We start from the raw sequence: 22,998 nt of genomic DNA, 5'->3' as shown, positions 1-22,998 counted from the left end.
CAAGCAGTTCCATATGTTACTATTGAGTAGATCCAAGCATAAAATAAATCTTTAAAATACACAATTGACAATAACTTTCTAAATCTAATATTTCAAATATAAAATATGCATACATGCATGTATGTATGTATATCACACACACACATACATGCAGTCAAACCTCGTTAATGAGTCACTCTTGGGAGAGCAAAAATATGACCTAGTAAACGGAGTGACTGGTTAAACGGAGTATATATATGCACACACACTTCAAATAATATTTCTAATTTGTACACGAGAATGTTTTATTGTCATGTTAAAAGATAGAAAGTGATTTCGAGATATGCCGTTCATTTCACTTACACAAAATTTGTTTTGAGGACGCAGGTGACATCAGATGATATAATTGCACAAAGAGAAATTAAATGTCTTTAAATATTTAGTGTAGAACTAAAACTAAAAATATAAATTGTATTTAAACGCAAAAGAAGTAGTATTAGAAGCTAGTGTGAGTTGAGTATCTCTAGGTAAACCAGGAATTTTTTTCAAGTTTTATACTGTTGCAAGGAACACGATGATTTTTGTTTCGAGGTGAACGATGTTCCACCATTTGTGAAAAATATTAATATTTGTATTTGCAGTTCTGGGTGTGATTGAGCATTTTGCATGGGTCATCGGGTTATTGCGTAGGTTATAATCACTAACATGGTTCTCCAAAGTTGCAACATTGAGAAGAAACGCTGCAAAAACAAGCGCAAAGTTTTGCTACCAATACGTGCCTACATGCAAAATCTCTTTCAAGGTCACAGGCAAAGAGCTGAAATAACACTTAGCTATAAGGTCATATATATTTCTAATCTCTCATACTCCAAAAACATCAGCTAGAATGCAATACTATTTCAAGTATTTCAAGGTTTACTAAGGTCAAGGTAAAAGTTTCCCCCACACAACTTTTGTTATTACAGCATATCCGGTTGATTATAAAAGTTAAGAAAAATGCAAAAAGTAATCAGTAAAAAATAGGAAAATTCAGCTGTAATTGGTGCTCTTTGCTTATTTTTTAAACTATATTTTGAGCCTTTACTATAAGCAAATGTGTATTAGAGAATCCACGAGACGTGAATCACTGGCTGCTTAGACTTCTAGTAGTTGGGAAGTTCGTTTTCCGCTCACAAGATGGTGCTTTTAAAATATTCATAACTCTCTTGTAATGATCGACTGTGACTAATTTAAAATAAGGTAACCGGAGTTTCCTGGCGCTAAAACATTATGAATTTATGATGGCGATCTCGTTACTATTCAAAGCCGAGCTTAAGAATGGATTATGAATTTATTTATGATTATGGACGTGATCAAAAGCACGTGATGATCAATCTTGGGTTCGAGACAATCTTTATAGTCATTTTGTGCAGGATATAAAAGGTGGATGCACCAGAACCCTTACATTGTATATTTTGGAGTATATTATAAATAATTTTTGGTGAAACCTCGATATGACGATACTCCACGGACCAAGTAAATATATCATTGTAGAGGGGTTATTATATCGAGAGGTTGCATTACGGAAAAATAAGTAATCCGTAGCCTCAATAATCACAAAAGAAGAACAACGATAAAAACGGAAACATACGAAAGTCTTAATTTATTTCGCCGCACTATGGGTACCATCTTCGGAGGATAAATAAAGCCAACACCCCGCTGACTGGGGTTCACATTTGGATTGGTTACCAAATATTTTAACTTCCAGTTGCTCAACTGAAATATATGCGTCTCTTCAAATCTGTTCATTCTGACCATGACGTTCGACTTGTGCAGCCGTATACTTTCAGGATCATCCGCATAGGGAGAGGGGGGGGGGGCATACATTGTATAAAATGCAATTACATTATGTATCGATAAGTTCTTGGGATGGGGGGGGGAAATGGCTAAGTTCCTTTTACAAAGTTTATCAAAAGAGGGGAAAGAGATCTCTGAGTCCTCGGATTCTGTTGTCTATGCCCAACATAGTATATACAGTCTGCATTGCGTTAATCAAATTTATGACTAAAAATAGAAATAATTTTGAACTCAAAAGCGTAACGCAATGAACATTTTTACGAAAATAAGACAAGTCGAGCAATATTGTGCAAGAACGGAAGAATATTTTTTCTTTTTTAACAACGACAGTGAGTGGCAATTTACTCTATCTATGTCAATTCACTACCATGTGTATTGTGCCGGAAGTGCAATTGGTGAATTATTTAGACTGTTTCGTTTATATATACAATTATTTATTTACAACACGTAATGTATTTACATTATAGAAATAAATACTGAAAGAGAACTACAGCATGTGCGCGAAGACGACAGAGACTTGTGCGTCCGTGGAAAGTGGTGTAGTTTCTCCCTACAGCGCAATGCATGAACGAGGTTGCTTTAAAACTGGCGTTTAGCATTGGCGAAGAGTGGGAGATATTCTGTTTGGCGTCAAATTTGAATTTAGTTTGTGTTGTTTGTTATGCCATTTTTTTCGTCTCGTTTCGAGGAGCACTACACATGTGGCGTTGTGTCTGATATTTTTGTGCAGCCATCTGTATTTTAGAACTGAACATTTTAATGATCCAATATTTGCACAGTTTGTAGCAAGGTTTCGCAGCATTACACAGTTTATTTGTATTTCTGTATCTGAACCTTTTTTTTTCATTGGAATTCATAAGCATAAATTCTCAGAAATTCATGAAAGCCTCCAATGAATGTTTGATTGTTGCATCGAAATTCCATTACAAATTATTTTATCGAACATCGAACATTCCTACAACGTCAACAAACGTTATATTTCACCGATCGACCCAAAGTAAGTCATTAAAACCGATTAATACATATATACTAACGATAGGCAAGAAAGGGGGGAAAAAAGACTTCTCGCCGATCATCAAGATGAAATTTTTATATCGGGACTGAAACTTTTTTGGCTAATGGCTTACCTCATTTTACACGAATACTTTTAATATTAAAACCACGAATCAATATCGGGGAAAAAACTGGTAAGAATAAAATTTACTGTTAGCGGTGGATAAGTATAGTTCAGATTTCTTATGATATGTAGCAGAAATGATTTCTGTAAACTTTCTCGCAGTTCGCTCTGAAAATATAAAGGATATTAAAAATTCAATCTCTCGAAAATGTCCTAAAAATGGAAGTACAAGCTAAACTGAAATGTATTTACTCTCATTTAAGAAAAAAAAAATATTTTATTCATTATCCTTGAAATATTTAATGTTTAATCATTGTTATATAACGATTTATTTGAGAGCAATTCATGTAACTTTACCAACAATTGCATGATTATTTAATTTTTTCATTTCATTTTTTTCTTTTTTAGAAAGTTTTCAGACGAGACGTCTATGGTTTCTATTTTACGCAATCGTCTGATGTTTGTAATGTATTGCATCGAATGATAAACAAGATTAAGAATTACAGTCAGACTCTTTAATGTTAGTTAAAATGATTTCTTTGATTGTAATTCCTGTTAAAAGGCATTTTAGTGAAAAACAAAACACAGTGGTAGGCCGTGTCATACACATGGCCGCAAGTTTTGACGTGAATACGTTCTTTAAGCCTTCAATCGCGTAGTAGGTACTGACGTAATGAAATTCTTTGGCAAAACCGTTGTTGCGAACCTCCCGAGATATAGCATAAAACGATTCCGTTAAGAATGTTGGTAGCGTGCCTACACCAATAATGGCCGTATTCACCGACGCAATTTAAACTACAATCGCAGGTTAAAGGATTAGCGACCTACAGGAACCAATCCGTTTCGATCCTCAATCCTTTCACCTGCGATTGCGGTTTAAATTGTGTTGGTGAATACGGCCGCAAGAGGTATTAAAATCAGAGATGTATCACTGGATTAGAAATGCCTATCAGACGACATCCTTGGTTTCTATTTTTATTGCGAACCTCTCGAGATATCGCGTAAAACTATTTGTTACGAAACTCGCCCGTGAACCTAGTGCACAGACATGAATACGTATTATTATTCGTAGGATATTATCGAATTTTTCTTTGGAATATCTAACAGATGATACCATTGTCTTCTATTTGCGATGGAAAACTCCCGAGACATAACGTAAAGGTCATCTCACCTATAGTCACTGGATATACTATGAAAAAGGATAAAGATGGTGCATGCGTCGGCCTGCTGTATCCAATGGCTTTAGGTGGGATAACCTTCTTCGGTGACGTCATGAGCTTCGCGTGAAGGCCTTCTGCTATAGATAGTGTTGCCTCAGACGATTTAGAAGACATATTCATGTCAAAAATATATTTTGAACAGAAATTACTTTTTTAAATAAATAATTGCTGAGCACAATTTTATTGCTGAGCACAATTTTCTCAAGCTTTCCTAAAATTTCTATCCTAGAAATTTACGTTTTCTCACTCAATCGTTACTATTATTGCATTCAACTCTAAATATTTGTTATTGTCTGAAAATGGTTGAGATGTATTCGTTCATTTTATGATTTCTTCTCTAGAAATCATTAGCCGACCAATCATACACATAAACCGCTGACATGATCTGCCAACGACCAACTCTAACAAATGATTCAACTCAATCACGTAACTTGAACTGAGTTACCGAATTTCATAATCCAATATGGACTCCACTTAGCTAACCAGCAGTCCAGCCGCCTACAACGCTTAATGGGGTTTCGGTACTCGTTCCTGTACAAGAGCTGGACTGTCTCAGCACAAGTTTATCGAACAACAGAACATGCCCATGCCATTACCGTGACTGACAACATTTGTACATTATATAATCATGTATATAATCATTTACAACCATACCGTTACAGAGGAAGTCCTGGACATCTCACTATGATCCTTTAGAGTCCTAGACTAAGTGATACCGCCGAAGAGTTTCACTGAAACTGAACAATCAGTTATAAATCCAGCTAATTGTCTGTAATCCCGCGAATATGACGAGGATTGATATCACTGAATTCCATTCACTCAACGAATATGATTCACCATCCTCCCACAACACACTTCCGTAACCGGGAAATACTAGTAAATAACCTCTTATTAAAACTAAAAAGATTAATTAATTAATAAAAAGTTAATCTTTATTACTGCATGAATTCTTGCTTCTGATTTGAAATTCTCTCCCTTTCTTATAATAATATCAAATACAATTTATTTTTCAGATTCCTCATAAATTCTCGTGAATAAAACAAAATAGTTTATATTTTCGACAAGAAAATTCTTGAAAAGCAAATAAAGGCATTCATTTTTATCGGTAAAAATGTTTTTTTTTTTGGTATGACCGCGAGCCAAATTTATCTTGTTCAAGGAGAAAGAATACCTTTAAAAAAACATCAAGGATAAGCTTGCATCTAATTTCCTCTCCCTTGATTATGTATTTTTTGATTTTACACTTTTTCATCGATTTCTCTTTAGGCAGTATTGTCGATATGGAGGTGTATATATTTATAGTTATTACTCATATACATAAGAGCATATTCATTTCAATTACGCAAGATCATCATAGCTTTCCCATATTCCCCAGGGGTACGGCGGCCAGATGTTCCGGTTTTCGCTACTAAATCATTGTCCTGAAACAAACTTTCGTGCCGTCTATTTGTCACGGTTTTTGTAAGTGCAATCAAAGATTGAATGAAATAGAATCATTTTCAAATAAATTCCGTCCCGTTTAATTGGATATCGGATAAAATCCTCTGCAACCAAAATTTCCCCCATAAAGACAATGTTAAGATTCCATTTTTTGCTTAATAGAATATCAACTCCCCCCCCCCCCATATTACGATTCATACGATAATGTGAATGTTTACATTAACCACTATGTACATAACATTTTTATTAAATAAAAACTAGAAAATTATGACAAATATATTGTGCCAGTTTAAAACATGAGAAACCCAGACTTAAGGCTTGAAGTGTCCAAGCTGTCTTCAGTACGTACATTAAATTACTTCATTTTATTTTTATTCTCCGTAGAGCCAAAGAATTTACACAAATGTCATATCTTCATGAAATATCTTGAAATTAGAAAAATGATGAAAATAAAGGATTTCTGTTTGTGCCGCTAATTAAAAATTTTGGTAATTTTGGTGCAAAGTTTGGCAAAAAGTCTGACGCAATAAATCCCTTCACGTGTGCGAGCTTCAATCCCGTATATACGGGACGTCCGATATTCATAGCCTTACCTTGATGTTTTACTCATTTTGGCACATTTGTGTTATAGAAGCAGTGTGATAATATTTTCGCAATGCATTGTAAGTTTGAAATTTCATACTGTAATAATGCCCTGTCAAAAAAGGGTTTCTAAAATGTCCGGTTTTTATGAATGGATTTCGATTTTTATCCCGGCTTTAAATCAGGAATTCTGGAATTTGTCCCGACTCCTCGGGTATCTTTTCTGGTCACCTTACCATGGGGGACAGTATAGAAAGAAATAATGATAAAATATTTTTAACCCTCAACGATTCCGTATATATTTGAATATGCATGGGAAATGCATGATCAAAAAACATATATTACAATTTTCTTTTCTAATTTTTTTTTAAATATTTTACAGTATCATTTCAATACATTCCAGTTCGGCTCTACAGGGTGAATAGGAAAGTCCGTTTATTCTTGAATAACTCGCGAAGCGTTGATTCTAGACGTATGCTTTCAATTCAGGAAAACTATCCAAATAACGTGTTGACGTCATCTGAAAATGATTGAGAGAACGGGGCATATAAAGCGTAAAATAAGCTTGTCTGTGTTAGTTGTAGTTCTTTCGTTCATTTTCAGCGATTTTCGAATTCAAATATCTACGTGAATATTGCTCTTAAAAACATAGAGATTTTGTTGTTGTTATGTGAGACAGAAACAAATTTCCAATTGGGTTTTACCGGACAAGGTGGCCAAATAAAAAGTATTTTTCTAATTGCAATAACTGTACAACCCTTTGCAACATCAGTGGAAGTCTACACGTTTTTTCGAGTCTTTTTCTAATTGAACGTCTAAGATCAATGGTTTGTGAGTCCTTTATACAAGACTTTCCTATGCACCCTATATATGAGTAATACTTTTTTTTTTTTACAAGAAGTTGATTTCTTGTTAGGGTCATTTTTTTGAGAGTTGCTGAAATTTTACGTGTTCAGAGATTCATAAAATTGCACCAAATTGAGGGGATCGGAAATATAATTCTATGTAAAAACTATTCAAGTTTGTTAAGCACGATATTATTTGTTTATAGATATTATTAAATCAAACGCAAACTATATATTTCATCGCGAATTAACCATTTTAGCTAATTAAAAAATCCTTTCTAATTAATTAAATTGCTCTGTTGATGCATTATTTTCATTGAAAATATGCGGAAATCACTTTTTTAAATTAAAATAATGCAAATATATTTAATAAAGTAATTTTTTTTTAAATCTTGTTGTATAAAAAAACAATCAATACCGTTTTTATGGGGTGAACCATAGAGGGTTTAGGATTTTATAAGAGATTTATTCATGCTGTTTATAACATATACTATGATATATATATATGAAGGAAAATACTAAAATACATAATACTAAAAGAAGAGTTAGTCGTTATTCGGAAGAATTTCCCATACCCTGTCGACAACAAAGACGCAAGCTGTTGAAGCTATCTGAAGCGGAAATCATACAGAATGCGTATCCTGTACCAGATTCTTCTCGAATACATAACAATCTGGTTTTTTTTCTTTTGGGAAAAGCAATATATGTATTTTTTTTTTCTTCAGAAACAGACCAGATTATGTACTTGTACTCTTCAGCATTTGATCCCGGAAAAGTAGAAAAATATCTCTCTCAAGTCTTATTAAAAAAGAGTGGAATATATTTCAAAAAAAAAAAGACCAGGAGAACCATTCTGTTGTAAAAATGATATTTTCATGCATCACATCCTATTTTGAACGAACGCCGTCTTAGAAAAACAACTTCTTTTCTTATATTCAGATATTGAATCCTGAACATTCTAAGACATCTATTTTTATCCTTTTTTTATTCTCTTCTCCATCGATTGATTTTATTTTTGTCACTTCACTAATATATATATATATTTTTTATTTTTCTATCGCTTGGTAATATTACTTCGAGGCATTTATCACGTTCGGAACGCTGTATCGTGTATTTACCTAGCAATGTTTCTTTTTCTTTGGAGAAACAGTTTTGAATGCCTTGAATGTTGTCTCATTTACAATGTGCAGGGAAGGGTATCGTTCAAAAATTATGTAGCGGTGGAAGTATATTAGTGATAGGAATGAATATTTATTTATTTTTTTAGTATAAAATATAAACTGTTTTAAATAAAACACTTCCATAAATGTAGATAGAAGGACATGCCATCATTTCTGAGAGAAGCGTCATAGGATTTGCGTGTTTAAAAGTTCTGAATTTTGAAAAGTTCACGAGAAAATTAACCGGATTCTTTCCGGTATTCTACATTAATGCTCTAGTGGGAGGGACCCATTCTCTACCATCGATGTACAATAAATATTGCCCAAATTCCTTTTGAAATATTGTGAGTACTACTGTTATACCATGCATGTACCTCATGATCTCTGATCAGTTTCAAACGCATTGGTGCACGGAAAGTATTGTAAGACGATATGTATTGGGTTTCCCAAAACTGACGTTCCATTTGAAATTATGACTATAAAAAATAATGGATGGGGATGTAAATGCGTTGTTTACTGCTTTGCGCTTGAAAAAACAACCTTGAAACCTTGACTGGTGCAACGAGGTTCCTCGCTGAGTGCCGCTGATAGCCTCTTCATATCTATGCCTATTATAACTTTAATCGGATGTAATAGATAATATTTTAAATTTTCTGGTGCCTTTTTTGGCTACAAAAATGCAATAACAAACAAGTCAACTTTCTGTCACACAAGATTTAAAAATTCGTTGCAAATATTTTGCAACAGATTTCACTGCAGTATGAAAAATCTAAAGTACAATATTTTCATAATTCCGCCATTTGCACCACCAACAAGGCCTTTTGTCAAAATTAAATTTATAACAAAAAAAACCAGTGCAAAGGTATTATCCGGGATGGTCTGAATTGAGTTCAGATAGACTTTCTCTAAATTTCTCGGAATGAAAATTTACTGTTTTCCCGACCACAAAAACACAAAAGTAAAAAAAAATTGTTTTTTAAAATAATAACTTGATCTTGACGTATTCCCAAGAAATCTGTCCAGGGAATTTGTTAGTGTTAGTAAATATCCGTGCCAGAACTCAGACCTGCACAGTCAGACGCTTGCTCCCTTTTCAAAGGTGTGAATACACTAAACTCTTATTCAGAATAAAGTGCTAAACTTTCGCAGTGTCGAGCATAATTAAAGGCAAACTGAATCAAGTCGGTTCTAGATTGCTATTGATGAATCAATTCTAATACCCCATCACTCTTATCCAAATACAGTGAGGTAAAAAAATCTGGTATTGTACATTTATTTTTCTACCGCATATTTATTTGCATGTGTGACCAGGAAAGAATTTGTGTGCGTGTGTTATGTTACTTTTTTTGTCTTCTCATTTATTTGTTTTCGCTACTTGTTCGTTCGTGCAGACAGCGGGAATGTTAATAATGGTGGGCTGCGTGGCGACAAGTTGGTATCGAATACCAATAATGAGCAGAAACTAAATCTGGAACAAACCGTCAATGACACTCTTTCGAAGGGATTAGCATTTTTTGTCCGATTTCAAATCAAACAAGATGTCAGTGACTTCATCTATTCAGCTAAGTCACTGTTTGATTAATACGAATCATCTATCTCTCCCTATATATATACACAAATACAAGGCCACAATAAAAAAATGTCCAACGAGGTGGCTGAAGCCATTATTTCATTCCACTCCTTTTAACCCTACAGTGCACTGTTGCCGATCGGCAACATCTACTTTAAACATGTTTCTTTTACCGTTGTCAATTGGCAATTTCATATTTGAGACTTCCATTATATCCATTCTTCATTTTCATTCGAAAGCCATTGATAGATGGCAGTAAGACTCCTCAATTAAAAACAGAAATGTAGATCTTCTGTAAAACCTGTCAAAAAAGAAAATCATGCACTGTAGGGTCGAAATAATTTATTTGCCCTTTTTTTACGTTGAAGTTTGCGACCCAATTATTTTCTAGGTAGTTATGTATTTGGAAAGTAATAATACTTCAATGCATTTATTTTATATGCGAGTTTACGTCCTATGTCCTTTTTAAGACCCTGTATAAGGAGTACAATTTGAAATTATTTTTTCAATATTTTTCCCTGCTTTCTATAGGCTTAACTAATTAATGGAAAACATTATCAGCTCAAAATAAAAAAACCTGCATTGTATGATTAGGAAATGAGAAAAAAATTAAAATATTTTTGAATAAAATGACATATACAGGGCGATTACTTAATTCTCCTTGCTACATTTTACTAGCGAACCGTTCATCCTAGACGCATACTCCAATTAGAAAAATTGTCCAAATACCGCGTGGAACTCATATACGTCATTATTGATGCAAGGGATTGTATAGTTATTAAAATAAAAAATAAAAAATTTTTACGGACACGTCGCCCTGAGAAACTCAATTAGAAAGTTGTTGCCCGGTCTCTCCTGATGCCAAAGAAAAAATAATCCACGTTCCTAAGTGCAATTTGATTTCCACGATCAGAGGAAAGTTAGGAAAAACAACAACAAAATCTAAAGGATAACTGTTTTTTCTCAACTTCCCGAGTATTGTTTTCTAATATGTCTGCGGAAATTGCACTTAAAAACGTGGAAGTTGTTTTGTTAGCCTCGGGAGAGACAGGGACACAAAAATTGGATCTCTCAGGCAAGGTGTCTGTATAAAAAGTTAATTTTTTTTTCAATTCTAAACTATACGATTCCTTGCAACCACTCACTCATCGCAACGATCCCATAGGAACTAATATTTGCGTACACAGATGAAGAACAGATACTACATATTTCATACGCATATAACAATTTTCGAAGAAATTCTACAGATTCCGTTCAAGTATTTGAAATATACGATGATACCTTTTTTTATCGTAACGTATTTAGTATTCAACTCAGAGATAAAAATCAAAGTTCATTAACATTGAGAGGAATACGAATTATAATCCACTTTAGGGATATTTCCAGACCAATTTAACCATCGGAGAAGATGAATTGCCTCATTTTAGCGAATAACGCTTTCACTCACAGGCGGTGATGGACTTGAAAGTCTGGGGAGGGGGGCATGATGAGGATGATGTCAATACATACATACGAAAATACATTAGATCCGTCGGCTTTAATTTTGACGCTGGGGAGGTGGACGGGCATTGCTCCTCAATTACCCTCCCCCTGCCCCGTATCTCAGCCCATACGTTCACTGCAGAAAGAAACGTTTATAAAAGCATAAATAAATTATATAAATTAAATTATTAAATTTTTTTCTTTTGGATGAGTTTTTTCAAATGAAGATTATTTTTGGATGAGCAAGAATAAAGACAATTTTTCCATTTAATCAAACAGAATTGGTAGAATAATCAATCAAAATTATATTCCAATTAATACGTAATTAGGTAATTGGATCGTTTGGGTTGGCCCAATGAAATCTGACTTGAAGTAATCTAAGATTCATCGAAAGACTGGTAGTGTGGTGAGTATTATGAACAGTTTTTTTTCTGAGAGATTGAAAGGAACGTAACTATTTTAAAAATTTATTTGTAAGAAATAACTTCTTAAAGATATACAAAGTGATTTCATTATTCGCCTTGTCGCATTTTACTGGCGAACCGTTGATCATAGACACAATTTTTCCAATTATAAAATGTATCTAAATAACGTGCAGACTTCAAGCACGTCATTTATTTCGCAAGGGGGCTGTATAGTTATTAAATTATGAAAAAAAAAACATTTTATACGGACACCTTCTCCTCAAAAACATAATCAGAATGTTGTTGCCTTATCTCTCCTGAGGCCAACAAAAAAAGTGAAGTAAGTTCTATAAGTACAGCATATATACTGAGATTCTTGAACTTCAAAAACGGAGAAAGCTTGGGAAACAACAGCATAAAATAGCGGACAACTCTTCCTTCCCTCGTTTATGCTACTCATTTACAACTTCTCTTCGATTTTTTAATCTATCTACTGAGTGTAATACCACTGAGCATTGCGGGTATCAAAGAATAGAGAGCTGATGAATCCTTTCCGTAAATTTTACTGGCAGTAATTTCTACAGCGATTTCGCGTTGGAAGGTCATCTTAGTCAATTATTTTAATAAAGAGAAGCTAATTAATAGTTTTCTTAGGTTTGGAGTTGTTTTTACGCCTAGTTTGAAGTAAAATTGTAGGTTTGTAAACTCGCTGGAATTTACATCGCATGGAATGTACGTAATTCGGACGCGTTAACACAAGAACATCTGTGTTATCGCAGAATAAATTACACGTAATATATTCGTGAGGAGAACGTGAATGACACGTTGCATCGTGTGCCACAGGAACAAGTTCCAATCACGTTAACTGTAGAAATTCGACGATTCATTTACATCAGCGTGTTGAAGCCTGAACACGTTCGGAACATGTTTGGTTTGGGACGGACGTTGTGCGGCGTGTGTGTGTGAGTTCTGATTGATTATTTGCATCTCATCTCGTGAACAACGTGAAGCGATGATTTTGAGACGGTAACTGGTTAAGTTGATTGATTGCGATCCCCAACAAGATCACGAATGGAGAATCATATTTTCCACACCATAACATAGGATGACCCGCACGTGAATATGGTTGATGCGTTGTACGTTTATATACACGCGATCAGGAACCTTTCAAAGTGGTCATTGTTGTTGTGACAAAATTGATGATCAGTGACAAAGACAAAGGTTGTTGCTAAACGGGTCTCTACAGTTGTTTAGCTTTTATTGCTGTTTTAACGGTGTGCGACTTAGTTCATTAGTTAGAGAAAACAAAATCAGTTACAATGAACCCCCTAATATCTGAAGTATCTTACGTATATCCAGAGCAATCAAAATAATTTTTAATGTACACTGTGTACTGTATGCATATCCAAAGATGTGTACTACATGTCGACAGTGCGTGTGACTTGCTTACAGTAGTCTACGTATCTTCGTTAGTTATGCAAATCTCTTCCCAGAGTATTATTAATAATCAAGGTGGTCCTTAGATATTATATGAAATATTCACATGTAATGTGTGTGGTTGCACTACGGGTTGGTCTGTAGCAGAATTTTATATTTTGTTCGAATAAAAAAAAAGACAGGAATTTTTTTTATAATTTATAGTACACTCAAGAGCATCTAACAAGTCCAGAAGACAGTTATGTACCGTATTTTCCTGCGCCACATCCAAAAAAAACATAAGGATTTCTTATTTTTGATCGTATATCGCTGAGTATTATGAACAGTTTTTTTTCTGAGAGATTGAAAGAAACGTAACTATTTTAAAAATGTATTTGTAAGAAATAATTTCTTAAAGATATACAAAGTGATTTCATAATTCGCCTTGTCGCATTTTACTGGCGAACCGTTGATCATAGACGCAATTTTTCCAATTATAAAATGTATCTAAATAACGTGCCGACTTCAAGCACGTCATTTATTTCGCAAGGGGGCTGTATAGTTATTAAATTATGAAAAAAAAACATTTTATACGGACACCTTCTCCTCAAAAACATAATCAGAATGTTGTTGCCTTATCTCTCCTGAGGCCAACAAAAAAAGTGAATAAGTTCTATAAGTACAGCATATATATTGAGATTCTTGAACTTCAAAAACGGAGAAAGCTTGGGAAAGAACAGCATAAAATAACGGACAACTCTTCCTTCCCTCGTTTATGCTATTCATTTCCAACTTCTCTTCGATTTTTTTGAATTCAAATATGTCAGGTAATACTGCACTTAGAAATGTGGAATGTTTTTGGTGGCCTCGGGAGAGATATGACAACAACTTCCTAAGAGGGTTTTCGAGAACGGAGTGTCCGTATAAAAAGGCTATTTTTATATTTAAATACCTATTAAATACCTTTGTGTGTACAAAACCCCTTGGAAGATGAATCCCATATGTGAGTACTAACGTTATTTGGATACATTTTCTAATTGGAAGTATGCCTCTAGGATCAACGGTACGCAAGTGAAATTCGACAAGGGGCATTAAGTAATCTGTCTACAACACTTGGTGAATTTGAGATCATCTATAATGATCCAGTGGCCAAAATTTACTTTCCCTGCCAGTATTGTTATGTTCTGGAATATTTTATAGTCCATGACTATGGGTATCCTAAACACAGTACCTGAAAAAAAATGTATGTGTATTGCGTCAAGTTCTTATTGTTCAAGCACACGTCTTTTGAATCAAACGCTATGTATTCGTGAACTACAAATAACTGTTTTCAAACTTCGAATACAAAAACCATTCATTAATTTAAAAATGAAATATATCAGTTAGCATCGAATACTGCTTTAAAATGATCAGGAAGTTCAAAAATAGCTCAAACACGTTTGTCATAAAAACGGAATTTAGTCCTGACATGCACAATTGCGGATATCGAAGTTTTGAGCTTCATAACTAGAAGCAATCATTCATCTCATTCAACATTTTTCAGTTAAGTAGGGAAAAAGCAATTCCCACATTTGTGGGTATAAGGTCTGAAAGGTTTATAGCCGTCTTTTTTCAAAGACATTTATCAGCTCCAAAGCTCTTCCCATCCTTTATTCCCTATTTTTATAGCTACATGGAGACGTTTACTTACAACAGAAATTATTCTTATCTGAAATGAGTTCGGACTTTTGTTTCGAATGTGAGAGATCTCCTACTATATTTCGTAATACGTTCGGCACGAAACAATTTGAATAATATTCAATGGTTATGAAATTTGTATGGAATTATCTTAAACGAAATTCCTGTCGATAATACTGATTATTAGAAAAGTTATTAGCAGTCTTATTTTAACGATTGGCATTTTATGAGGTATACTAAATTTATATGTACGGTCTGTATATCTCATTTCATTTGTCCATTTTCTTATCATAGTAATGGGAATCGCAAACACATAAAGCTTTACGAAACCCTTTCACAGGCGATGAAGAAATTGGGAGAAAAACAAATCATGAATAAAAGAGCTGTATGCTGGAGAGTAAACAAACGAGAGGTTATAGAGCCAGAAAATGTTTGAGAATTGTTTAGAATACGTTTTGGAGCTGGAGCAAAGAGCAAATGCAAACAAGCCTCGTTTTGTAGAGAGAAACACAGTAGCTCTCTCTCTCGTGATTCATGAACAAACGCGAGCGAGAGAAAACTCTTCAATATTTAGCAATGTCCGATTTCAAAAAGAAAAACTCACTCTTTTTTTTTTTTGAAAGCACGTAGTCATTTTTTGCTGAGCCTTTTTCGAGCTGATTTTGTAAACGATTTCCAGAAAGAAAAAAAGGGAGAGTGAGTGTTATTCTGGAAACATCGTAGCAGTTACATTATGGGCGAGAAAAGTGCTATTTCTGTTAAAACCGAAAAACTGAGCTCATACCTATTTGTATAAGCTCTATGTAAAGTTTTCGGGAAAAAGGACGAAATAAATTATTTTGATTTTATGGCCTCTGAGAAAAGCTTTCACTAGCGATTGCTTGTCAAACAACTTCGTTGTATATTTATATATTGTTGTCTTTGAAGGAAACAATTTCTACTCAATCTGATTTAAAACAAAAAAAAATTAGGGTCTAGAGATTTCTACCCATTAAGACATCTACGTTTTTCGTTTTGTATGGCATGGTAATTATGAGATAAAAAATTATTATTTTTGTGATAGTCAGGAATAAATAGCTATACAGAAAATGTTAGCTATCATTAGTGCTCAAGGTTATTCTCATCGAAATCCATAATTTTTAGCCATAGTGCCTGCCGGTACTAGAAAATAAATATATACAGTATCACCACAGGGAGTAACAACATTTAAAAGTTTCACTCGTAACAATATTGGTTAATTTTAGTTTTGTCATTAAAAGATAGGCAGCAGCACCTGATTGCAACCATGCATGGAAATTTCACAAATGCACGGCCAGGTTATACAATAATTAATATTCCGATACAGACAGCCACATCTACATGGATAAAATGATAATATTGTTTGTAGTTCGAAGTGGGAAGTCGCCCCTGGGTGGCAATCTTCAGAGGGCAGCGAGTTTTGGGTGAAATAAAAAAAAAACACAGTTAAAAAAATCGACTTTTACTGAGGAGAAGAGGTACAAAAATGGTCCTGACTCCTCCTGGTTACGGTCCTTGCTTCTCAGAAAGTCACCTCTTCAGAGGTGAAATGGTAGTAGGATGCTTTTCTGTGGTGGGAGGGACCAGAGGTGTGTAGAGTTTCATAGCAAAAAACCAAAGAGAACATGTTTCCAAATGGTCATCCGCGCGATACCGTGGCTTTAAACAACAGAGTCCACGGAAAGAACCGGTATTTGTCCGCAATTCTGCCTATTTTGTGAAAGATTTTCTATGAAGGTGGAAGAAGTGATAGTCTCTACGTTCAAGGGAGATACTATGTCATTCTTGTGAATGAAGCAGACACCTACGGGAACCAGTACTAAGGATTTTTACCGGGAGGCTTTGGTATTTAGCCCCGAAACGCCATGGGTCTTAACCTTTCGTTGGGGGCAGAACACATACACGGCACATAACGACACGCTTCAATTCATTAGAAGTTCCGCAGAGGATTTACGAAGTGTATGTGCGATGAAGTAGTTGCATTCGTTATATTTTGGTAATGTAGTGGCATCAATTATTATAGCTACAAATTATTCAAATTTGGGGAATAGCTCTGTAATTGAGAATAAAATTTCCATAAGTGATAATTGTTATCCTATGTGAATGTTGATAAGTTTACATTCATAGTTATTTTACGGATCCTGAATAGATTAATCGGATAATTCGAATTTTGGACATTCAAACTTTTTTACAATGATTTTGAATTTCGAATTAAACAAGTTCGACTGTATGTAAGCATTCTGGGATTCATGGATTCAAAAAACATTTTTAGTTTTGCAAATGTAGTTTTGAGACTGTTGTCCGAACTACACATGCAAAAATAAAAAGCGCAAAACCAGTGACATAAGAAACGGGATCCCAAGATGTCCCATCATACCTAACATGTAGCTTACGCTACTAAAAATTATGATCCTCCAAAATAAGTACTGTCTCACCATGGTGAAATTTATGTATCATATTCCACAGGAACTCATAAGTAAGAACACGCGTATTATTATCATCATCATCCTCATCATGCATATGTATGTTGGTCCTAGTAAAATGGATGTATATGTATACATAAACATTAAACTACGAAAATCTCGAAAGTCGTTGTTGTCTCGAAGCTCACTCATGTAAAACAGCCCTCATTCACCAATATGAAGATCCATGCATAATTTATACAGATGTGCTAATGCTTACTGATAAAGAGAAGGGCCACGTACAACGTGGAAATACATTAATTACTCATCCTCTGGGAGACTTCATTTTATTCCAAAAGAGCAATTCCGCGTAATACGGGCGCAGTTCACTGTAGTAGCCGACGAAATCGCATACGTACAAACGTGATTGGCAAATTCTAGATAAATCGTAAATTCTCCTTTTAAGTCACCGTAATCCTAAAATTTTTCGGAAACACAATATTTTACAAAACTCGTCGTTTTAATCCGTATATTATCCTAAATTCCAATCATGTACTTTTAGTAACTATTATAAAGTAATTACAAGTTTTTTTTGTATTCTTGTACGTTTGTTTCTGTGGCCATCGCCATCTTTCAATCCACTCGATCGATCTTCAATCACCAGGGGATAAAAGATTTTAATGAACGTTTGTAATTAACCCTAAGAGACGAGTTCGTACCGCCGGATCCCAATTAGTACGTCCAGGGATTTCAATGTTATTTGTCTTAGCCTTATCAGCGATTGTTAATACGTTAGGTTTGGGTTTATTCTTGGGAACAGTATGGACTTAGAATTTATTTACTGAAGTCACACATCTTAGGTTATAAATTCATACATCAAAATGAGAAAATTTTCAATATCTAACATTTCTCAACCGGGGATCCGCGGGACCCCCCATGTTTTCCGCGAGAAATAGTAGTGCCTTGCAAATAGTTAAACATTATTCATGTTTTAGATGAATTGGTATCATTTCAAATGTTCCCTTATACATGGGTATTACTCTTCAAATGCTCCTTATACATTGGGATTACTCTTCAAATGCTCCCTTATACATTGGTATTACTCTTCAAATGTTCCCTTTTACATTGGTATTGCTCTTCAAATTTTCCCTTATACATTGGTATTACTCTTCAAATTTTCCCTTATACATTGGTATTACTCTTCAAATGTTCCCTTAGGCCGGCATTACACTATAATAGTTTTAGTTCGTTTATAAAACTTGAAAAACACAACCAATTAGTGCATCGGTTACATTTGAACAAATATAAACAATATGCTTATTGGTTCTTTTTCTTTCAAGTTTTGTAAAAGAACTTTTATTAAACTTTTATAGTGTAATGTGTTCCCTTAAACATGGATATTACTTCAAATGTTCCCTTAAACATGGATATTATTTCAAAAGGATCTGTTGACTAATGTTTCCCAATCTATTTGATGTCGCGACCACCCTGTAGCGAAAGTCCTCGTCCAGCTCCTTCCACCCATAAAGTCATCGAAAACGAATTAAATTAATTTTCGTATAAAAATTGAAGTAACAAGTTATTACTTGTTACTTCAAGACACTTGGCTACTTTACAGCCGAATGCATCATATATCTAATGAACGTAAATGAAATTGCCGCAGACTGAAAAAATGGGAAGTACAAGTGGATCCGTGGAAGTCCGCAAAACACAGATTAAATAACACTGCTCCGAACCATGCATATTTCATGCAGTTTTTAGGCAAATCTTAGAACATGTGTGGGAATTCAGAATTTTTCTGGAACAACGTAGGGCGGTATTCACCGACATGGTTTAAACTATAGTCACAATTTTTTGATAAGCGATCGACACAGATTGTTTAAATTCAGGTTTTTAACCAATCTATGTTGATCTCTTATCCAAATATTGTGACACTACAGTTTAAACTATGTCGGTGAATACGGCTCCTATATTGGTATAACTTGAGTTCACTTGAACATGTAAAGTTAACTTCAAAATTTTCCTTGAACTTGAATGTTTCTTCTAAAGACTCCCTTATTTAAGGGATTTTAACGTAGAAAAAATTATTTCAAGCCTTCTGTGAAGATGAAATAAATTTGGAGCAACACAGAATGTTAAAATCAAGCCTGTGAAACATATATATACGTATATATACAAAATAGAGACTGGTAAAAAAATTCTGTGACTTACCCAGATCGTCGATGGTCGGAGACAGCGTGAGAGATACAGCGATCAGAACGACAGACATGACCAGAATGAAGACGGAAACAGATCCGATTATCATAATGATTATTCGCCTGTGCTTGGCTGGTATCCCACCGGCTTCGAGTTCTTCTTCGCTGGCCGTCTTCTGGATTGGCAACGACAACCTCGAGGCCCTCCTGTGCTGCTCTTGGGACAGGACCGATCCGCTGCTGGGGCTCCTTCGTTGCTTGTTCAGCAGATCCTGGTGGTCGATGCTGCAGTGCGAGCCTCGGTGGTGATGGTGGTGCCGGTGGTGGTGGTGGTGCAATATGGAATCCTCGTCTGAATCAGCCCTGGATGACCTACGACTGCAGTTGCTTGACCTGCGGCTGTGGCTGCCGCTGCAGTTACTTGAACGGCGGCTGCAGTTGCTAGACCTGCGACTGTGCGTTCCGCTGCAATTGCTGGAACGCCTGCTGTGGCTGACGCTGCAGCTGCTGGCCCGTCTCTTGTGACCCGTGCTGCACGTCGAGGCGCGGCGCGAGTGGGACAGGCTGCAGTTGCTGGCCCTGCGACTGTTGCTGCCGTTGGAATAAAATGAAGTCGGGGTGAGCCTGTCTTTACCGTGGCTTATCGAGGGTATGTTCTGCTCCGACCTCCTTCCCAAGGAACTGCTCGACCTCCTGCGGTCAACTCTAATCTGCATGTCGCTGTCGGGACAGGAGACCTGCTTCTCGGAACTGTGGTGACGCTTCTTAGAGGTCCTGTCTTGTAGGGAATGTCGACGTCTTGATGCCGCCTCCTCCTCATCAAACGGCAGCAAGTAGAAATCGGACAAGGGATGCTGTTTCACAGATCCGTTAGGAGATTTCTGGCTCTCCGTGTCGCTGGTTATCAGGAGTATTATACCTTCGTGCAACTGGTTTTCCAGGCGTTTCTTCTCCGAACAATCTGAAGGAGATTCGGAGCTATCCACGTACGGTATCGTCTCTTTCTCGCAGTCGACATCCTGCTTCACCAGAAGTGGAATTTTTATATTGCTTGGACCAGGCTGTGGCTCATCCATCACCCTTGATAACTCTATCCTTACGTACAGGAAATTGCTTCGAAAAACAATCGGCAAAAAATAGCTTATGACAGTAGAGCAATTATATATTTATCAGATGCCCGTGTTTCTTGATAATGAAAACACTTTTTGGCCGTTCGGTGAGATTCAGGTATACTCCCTTATTTCCGCAGGCTTAAAAACATGCATTCAAAACGCATTTTCAAATGAAAAAACTTGAATCACTCTGTATAAACTGGACGTATATTCACCAATATTGACGTTTATTAGATTTATCCATGACTTGATAGTATCCTGAAATTTATTCAGGTGTTCTTGAACTGGTTCAAATCTTTTCTCAAAGTTCTTTCTGAAGATGAAAATGAAAATATCTGCTATATCTATATTTCAAAGACTATCCACACTCCCGTTATCGACTTCTTTGGGCTTCTTCGATTTCTATATATGATATCTCTCTACGAAATCTCGCTTTCAGTAATGAAACTTGCAACTATACAGCTCTAAAGAATGATCCCGTTTTGTTTACTTGCACGAAAATGTCATGGGAAAAAAGCTTGGTATATAAATAGTCATAGAAAACTACGTATTGCAGCAAGCTAGACGAAATGATCTATCAGCCGAATTTATTGCAACTATGTAAACCTTGTTCCCAAATATATATATATGCGAGTGAGAAAGATATCATTTATATATTTAATATATGTATTTATATATATTACTCACAAAGCAGGCTATATTAAAACAGTATATTCATTGATAAAACAGCACAACCTCCTCGAATGAAAGAAAAAGAACAAATCTCGAATGTAGTAAGGAAAATGGGAGAAAAATGAGCTATTCACGAACTACAACGAAGACGTTTTGGCACTTTTCTCACCCCCTTAGTTCCTGTCTATGTAAAAATAATGAATAACTTGAAAGAAAATGTTGAAAAATTTGAATAAGTTTCTTCACTATCTTCTTCCATCGATGAGATAATTCTATTGAGATACGGTGAGTTCGAGTCGTGTCCTTATATAACCACAAAGCGATAAAATCTTTAACAATGGCATAACAGTTGCAAATATTTCAATATATGTATATATATATATATAATGCGGGTAAATTTTCCTTCAATATTATGTAATAAATATATATAGCTCAGTGATGAAATTGTGAGTATAGCTCGAGGGATGGTGCATTTAATATAATATTAACAATCCTCAGGAATGTACATCTGCGTAAATCACAGACACGAAGTAAAATTGGAACTTTTCTTGACAGAATATGTATGAATGTATAATAGTAATTTCTGGAAGTCCCCTATAAGATGGATGATGTTATTGTAAAATGTAGCAAATTCCAATCGAATGTTGGATGAACTTTAACATTTTTGAAGCTCGGCAATATTTTGACCACCATCAGTTTCTGTAAAGTTTAGTCCTCTTGAGGGGAAAATACGGCATTTGCTATCTCTAAGGGAACAAGGATATCGCATTGGAATTTTTGATATAAATTTTTGGATATATATATATATACTGATATGCCTTGAATAGTTTTTCAATATCCGAAGATTAATTTTTGATCAAAAGTAAAATTCATATAATTGCTTCACAAGAAGCTACTTTCTTCCACACCGTACTGGTGTTTTTACATCATCAACAAACCAATAACAGTAATAATAGTCAATTATTAATGATGCGTTATTAATTTCTCTCTTAGAAATTTTCCTAACTATTCAAGGGGATGTTTTAGCACTATAGCCAAGGAAAAATTCTCTTGATAATTCACTGATAATCTGCAGCGACGTGTGAAGTTCTTCGATTAAATGCATCCGAATATTTTCAGAGTTTCGTTAAAAACTTGAAAGAGTATATAAATGAATTCCACTGATCTGATATATTTTTTTCAGTAAAATTTAAATTAAGCATTGTTTTCTGGTACTTACGATGAATCAACACGTGCGCAAATCCATTCATAAATCGGCGACGTCTACTAATGTTTCGAAATTCCTGTATCCAAAAACGATGTATTTCACTTTTATATCCTCATATGAGTTTATGAGACAACTTTAATGGTCACAAACGGTCGAAAAAAATCATCGAACTTCCAGATGATATTCCAAGAAAATCCATTCAGAGTTGAATCAGAGAAATATAATATATCCATTATTCACACTTCTCATTTGATAACAAGCATTTGAATGATCTTCACGCACAAACACTTTTCTTTGTGTCACTTGGAGTTTAAACAAATGATATCAAACACGGAATTATATAATTTTTCTCAACGTTTTTTGTATATCAGCATCATTTCGCTGATGGTGACATTTCGATGGCCACATAAAAACACAACAACAAAAGAAACCGACCTACCCCCCTCGAGAAAAACACGCGCGTGTATGTGTGAGTGTGATGTTTAAAAACGCTGTTATTTGTTGTGTGTGGAATTGAGTGGACGGCCTCCTCTTGCACATTCAGCCGGAAGCTCACATCTGCTATCTTTTCGGCGGGTGTTCGCAGACTCCCGTTTTCCCGAAGAGTTGGTCCGAACGGCGCATGCTCGAAAGTTGTTCCGCTACAGTTTTCTGCGATGCTCCA

General features: G+C 35.2%; 1 protein-coding gene across 1 annotated transcript in view; it reads right to left on the bottom strand.

The window, feature by feature from the left end:
- Positions 1-22,752, bottom strand: part of LOC149083041 (uncharacterized) — a 414,281-nt gene extending 391,529 nt beyond the window's left edge. Inside the window, exon 1 of the mRNA XM_089236141.1 lies at positions 19,360-22,752. Coding sequence (XP_089092267.1) covers positions 19,360-20,419 — 1,060 coding nt within the window. The 5' untranslated portion in view covers positions 20,420-22,752. The remainder of the gene's footprint in view (positions 1-19,359) is intronic.
- Positions 22,753-22,998: the final 246 nt, after the last annotated feature.

This window comes from Pholcus phalangioides, unplaced genomic scaffold (assembly GCF_987345545.1).
Source record: "Pholcus phalangioides strain wild (caught in Gottingen) unplaced genomic scaffold, Ppha-v1.0 ptg000009l_1, whole genome shotgun sequence".
Taxonomy (NCBI): Eukaryota; Metazoa; Arthropoda; class Arachnida; order Araneae; family Pholcidae; genus Pholcus; species Pholcus phalangioides.
Note: the sequence above shows the minus strand (reverse complement) of the source record. Positions and strands in the feature narration are given on the sequence as shown.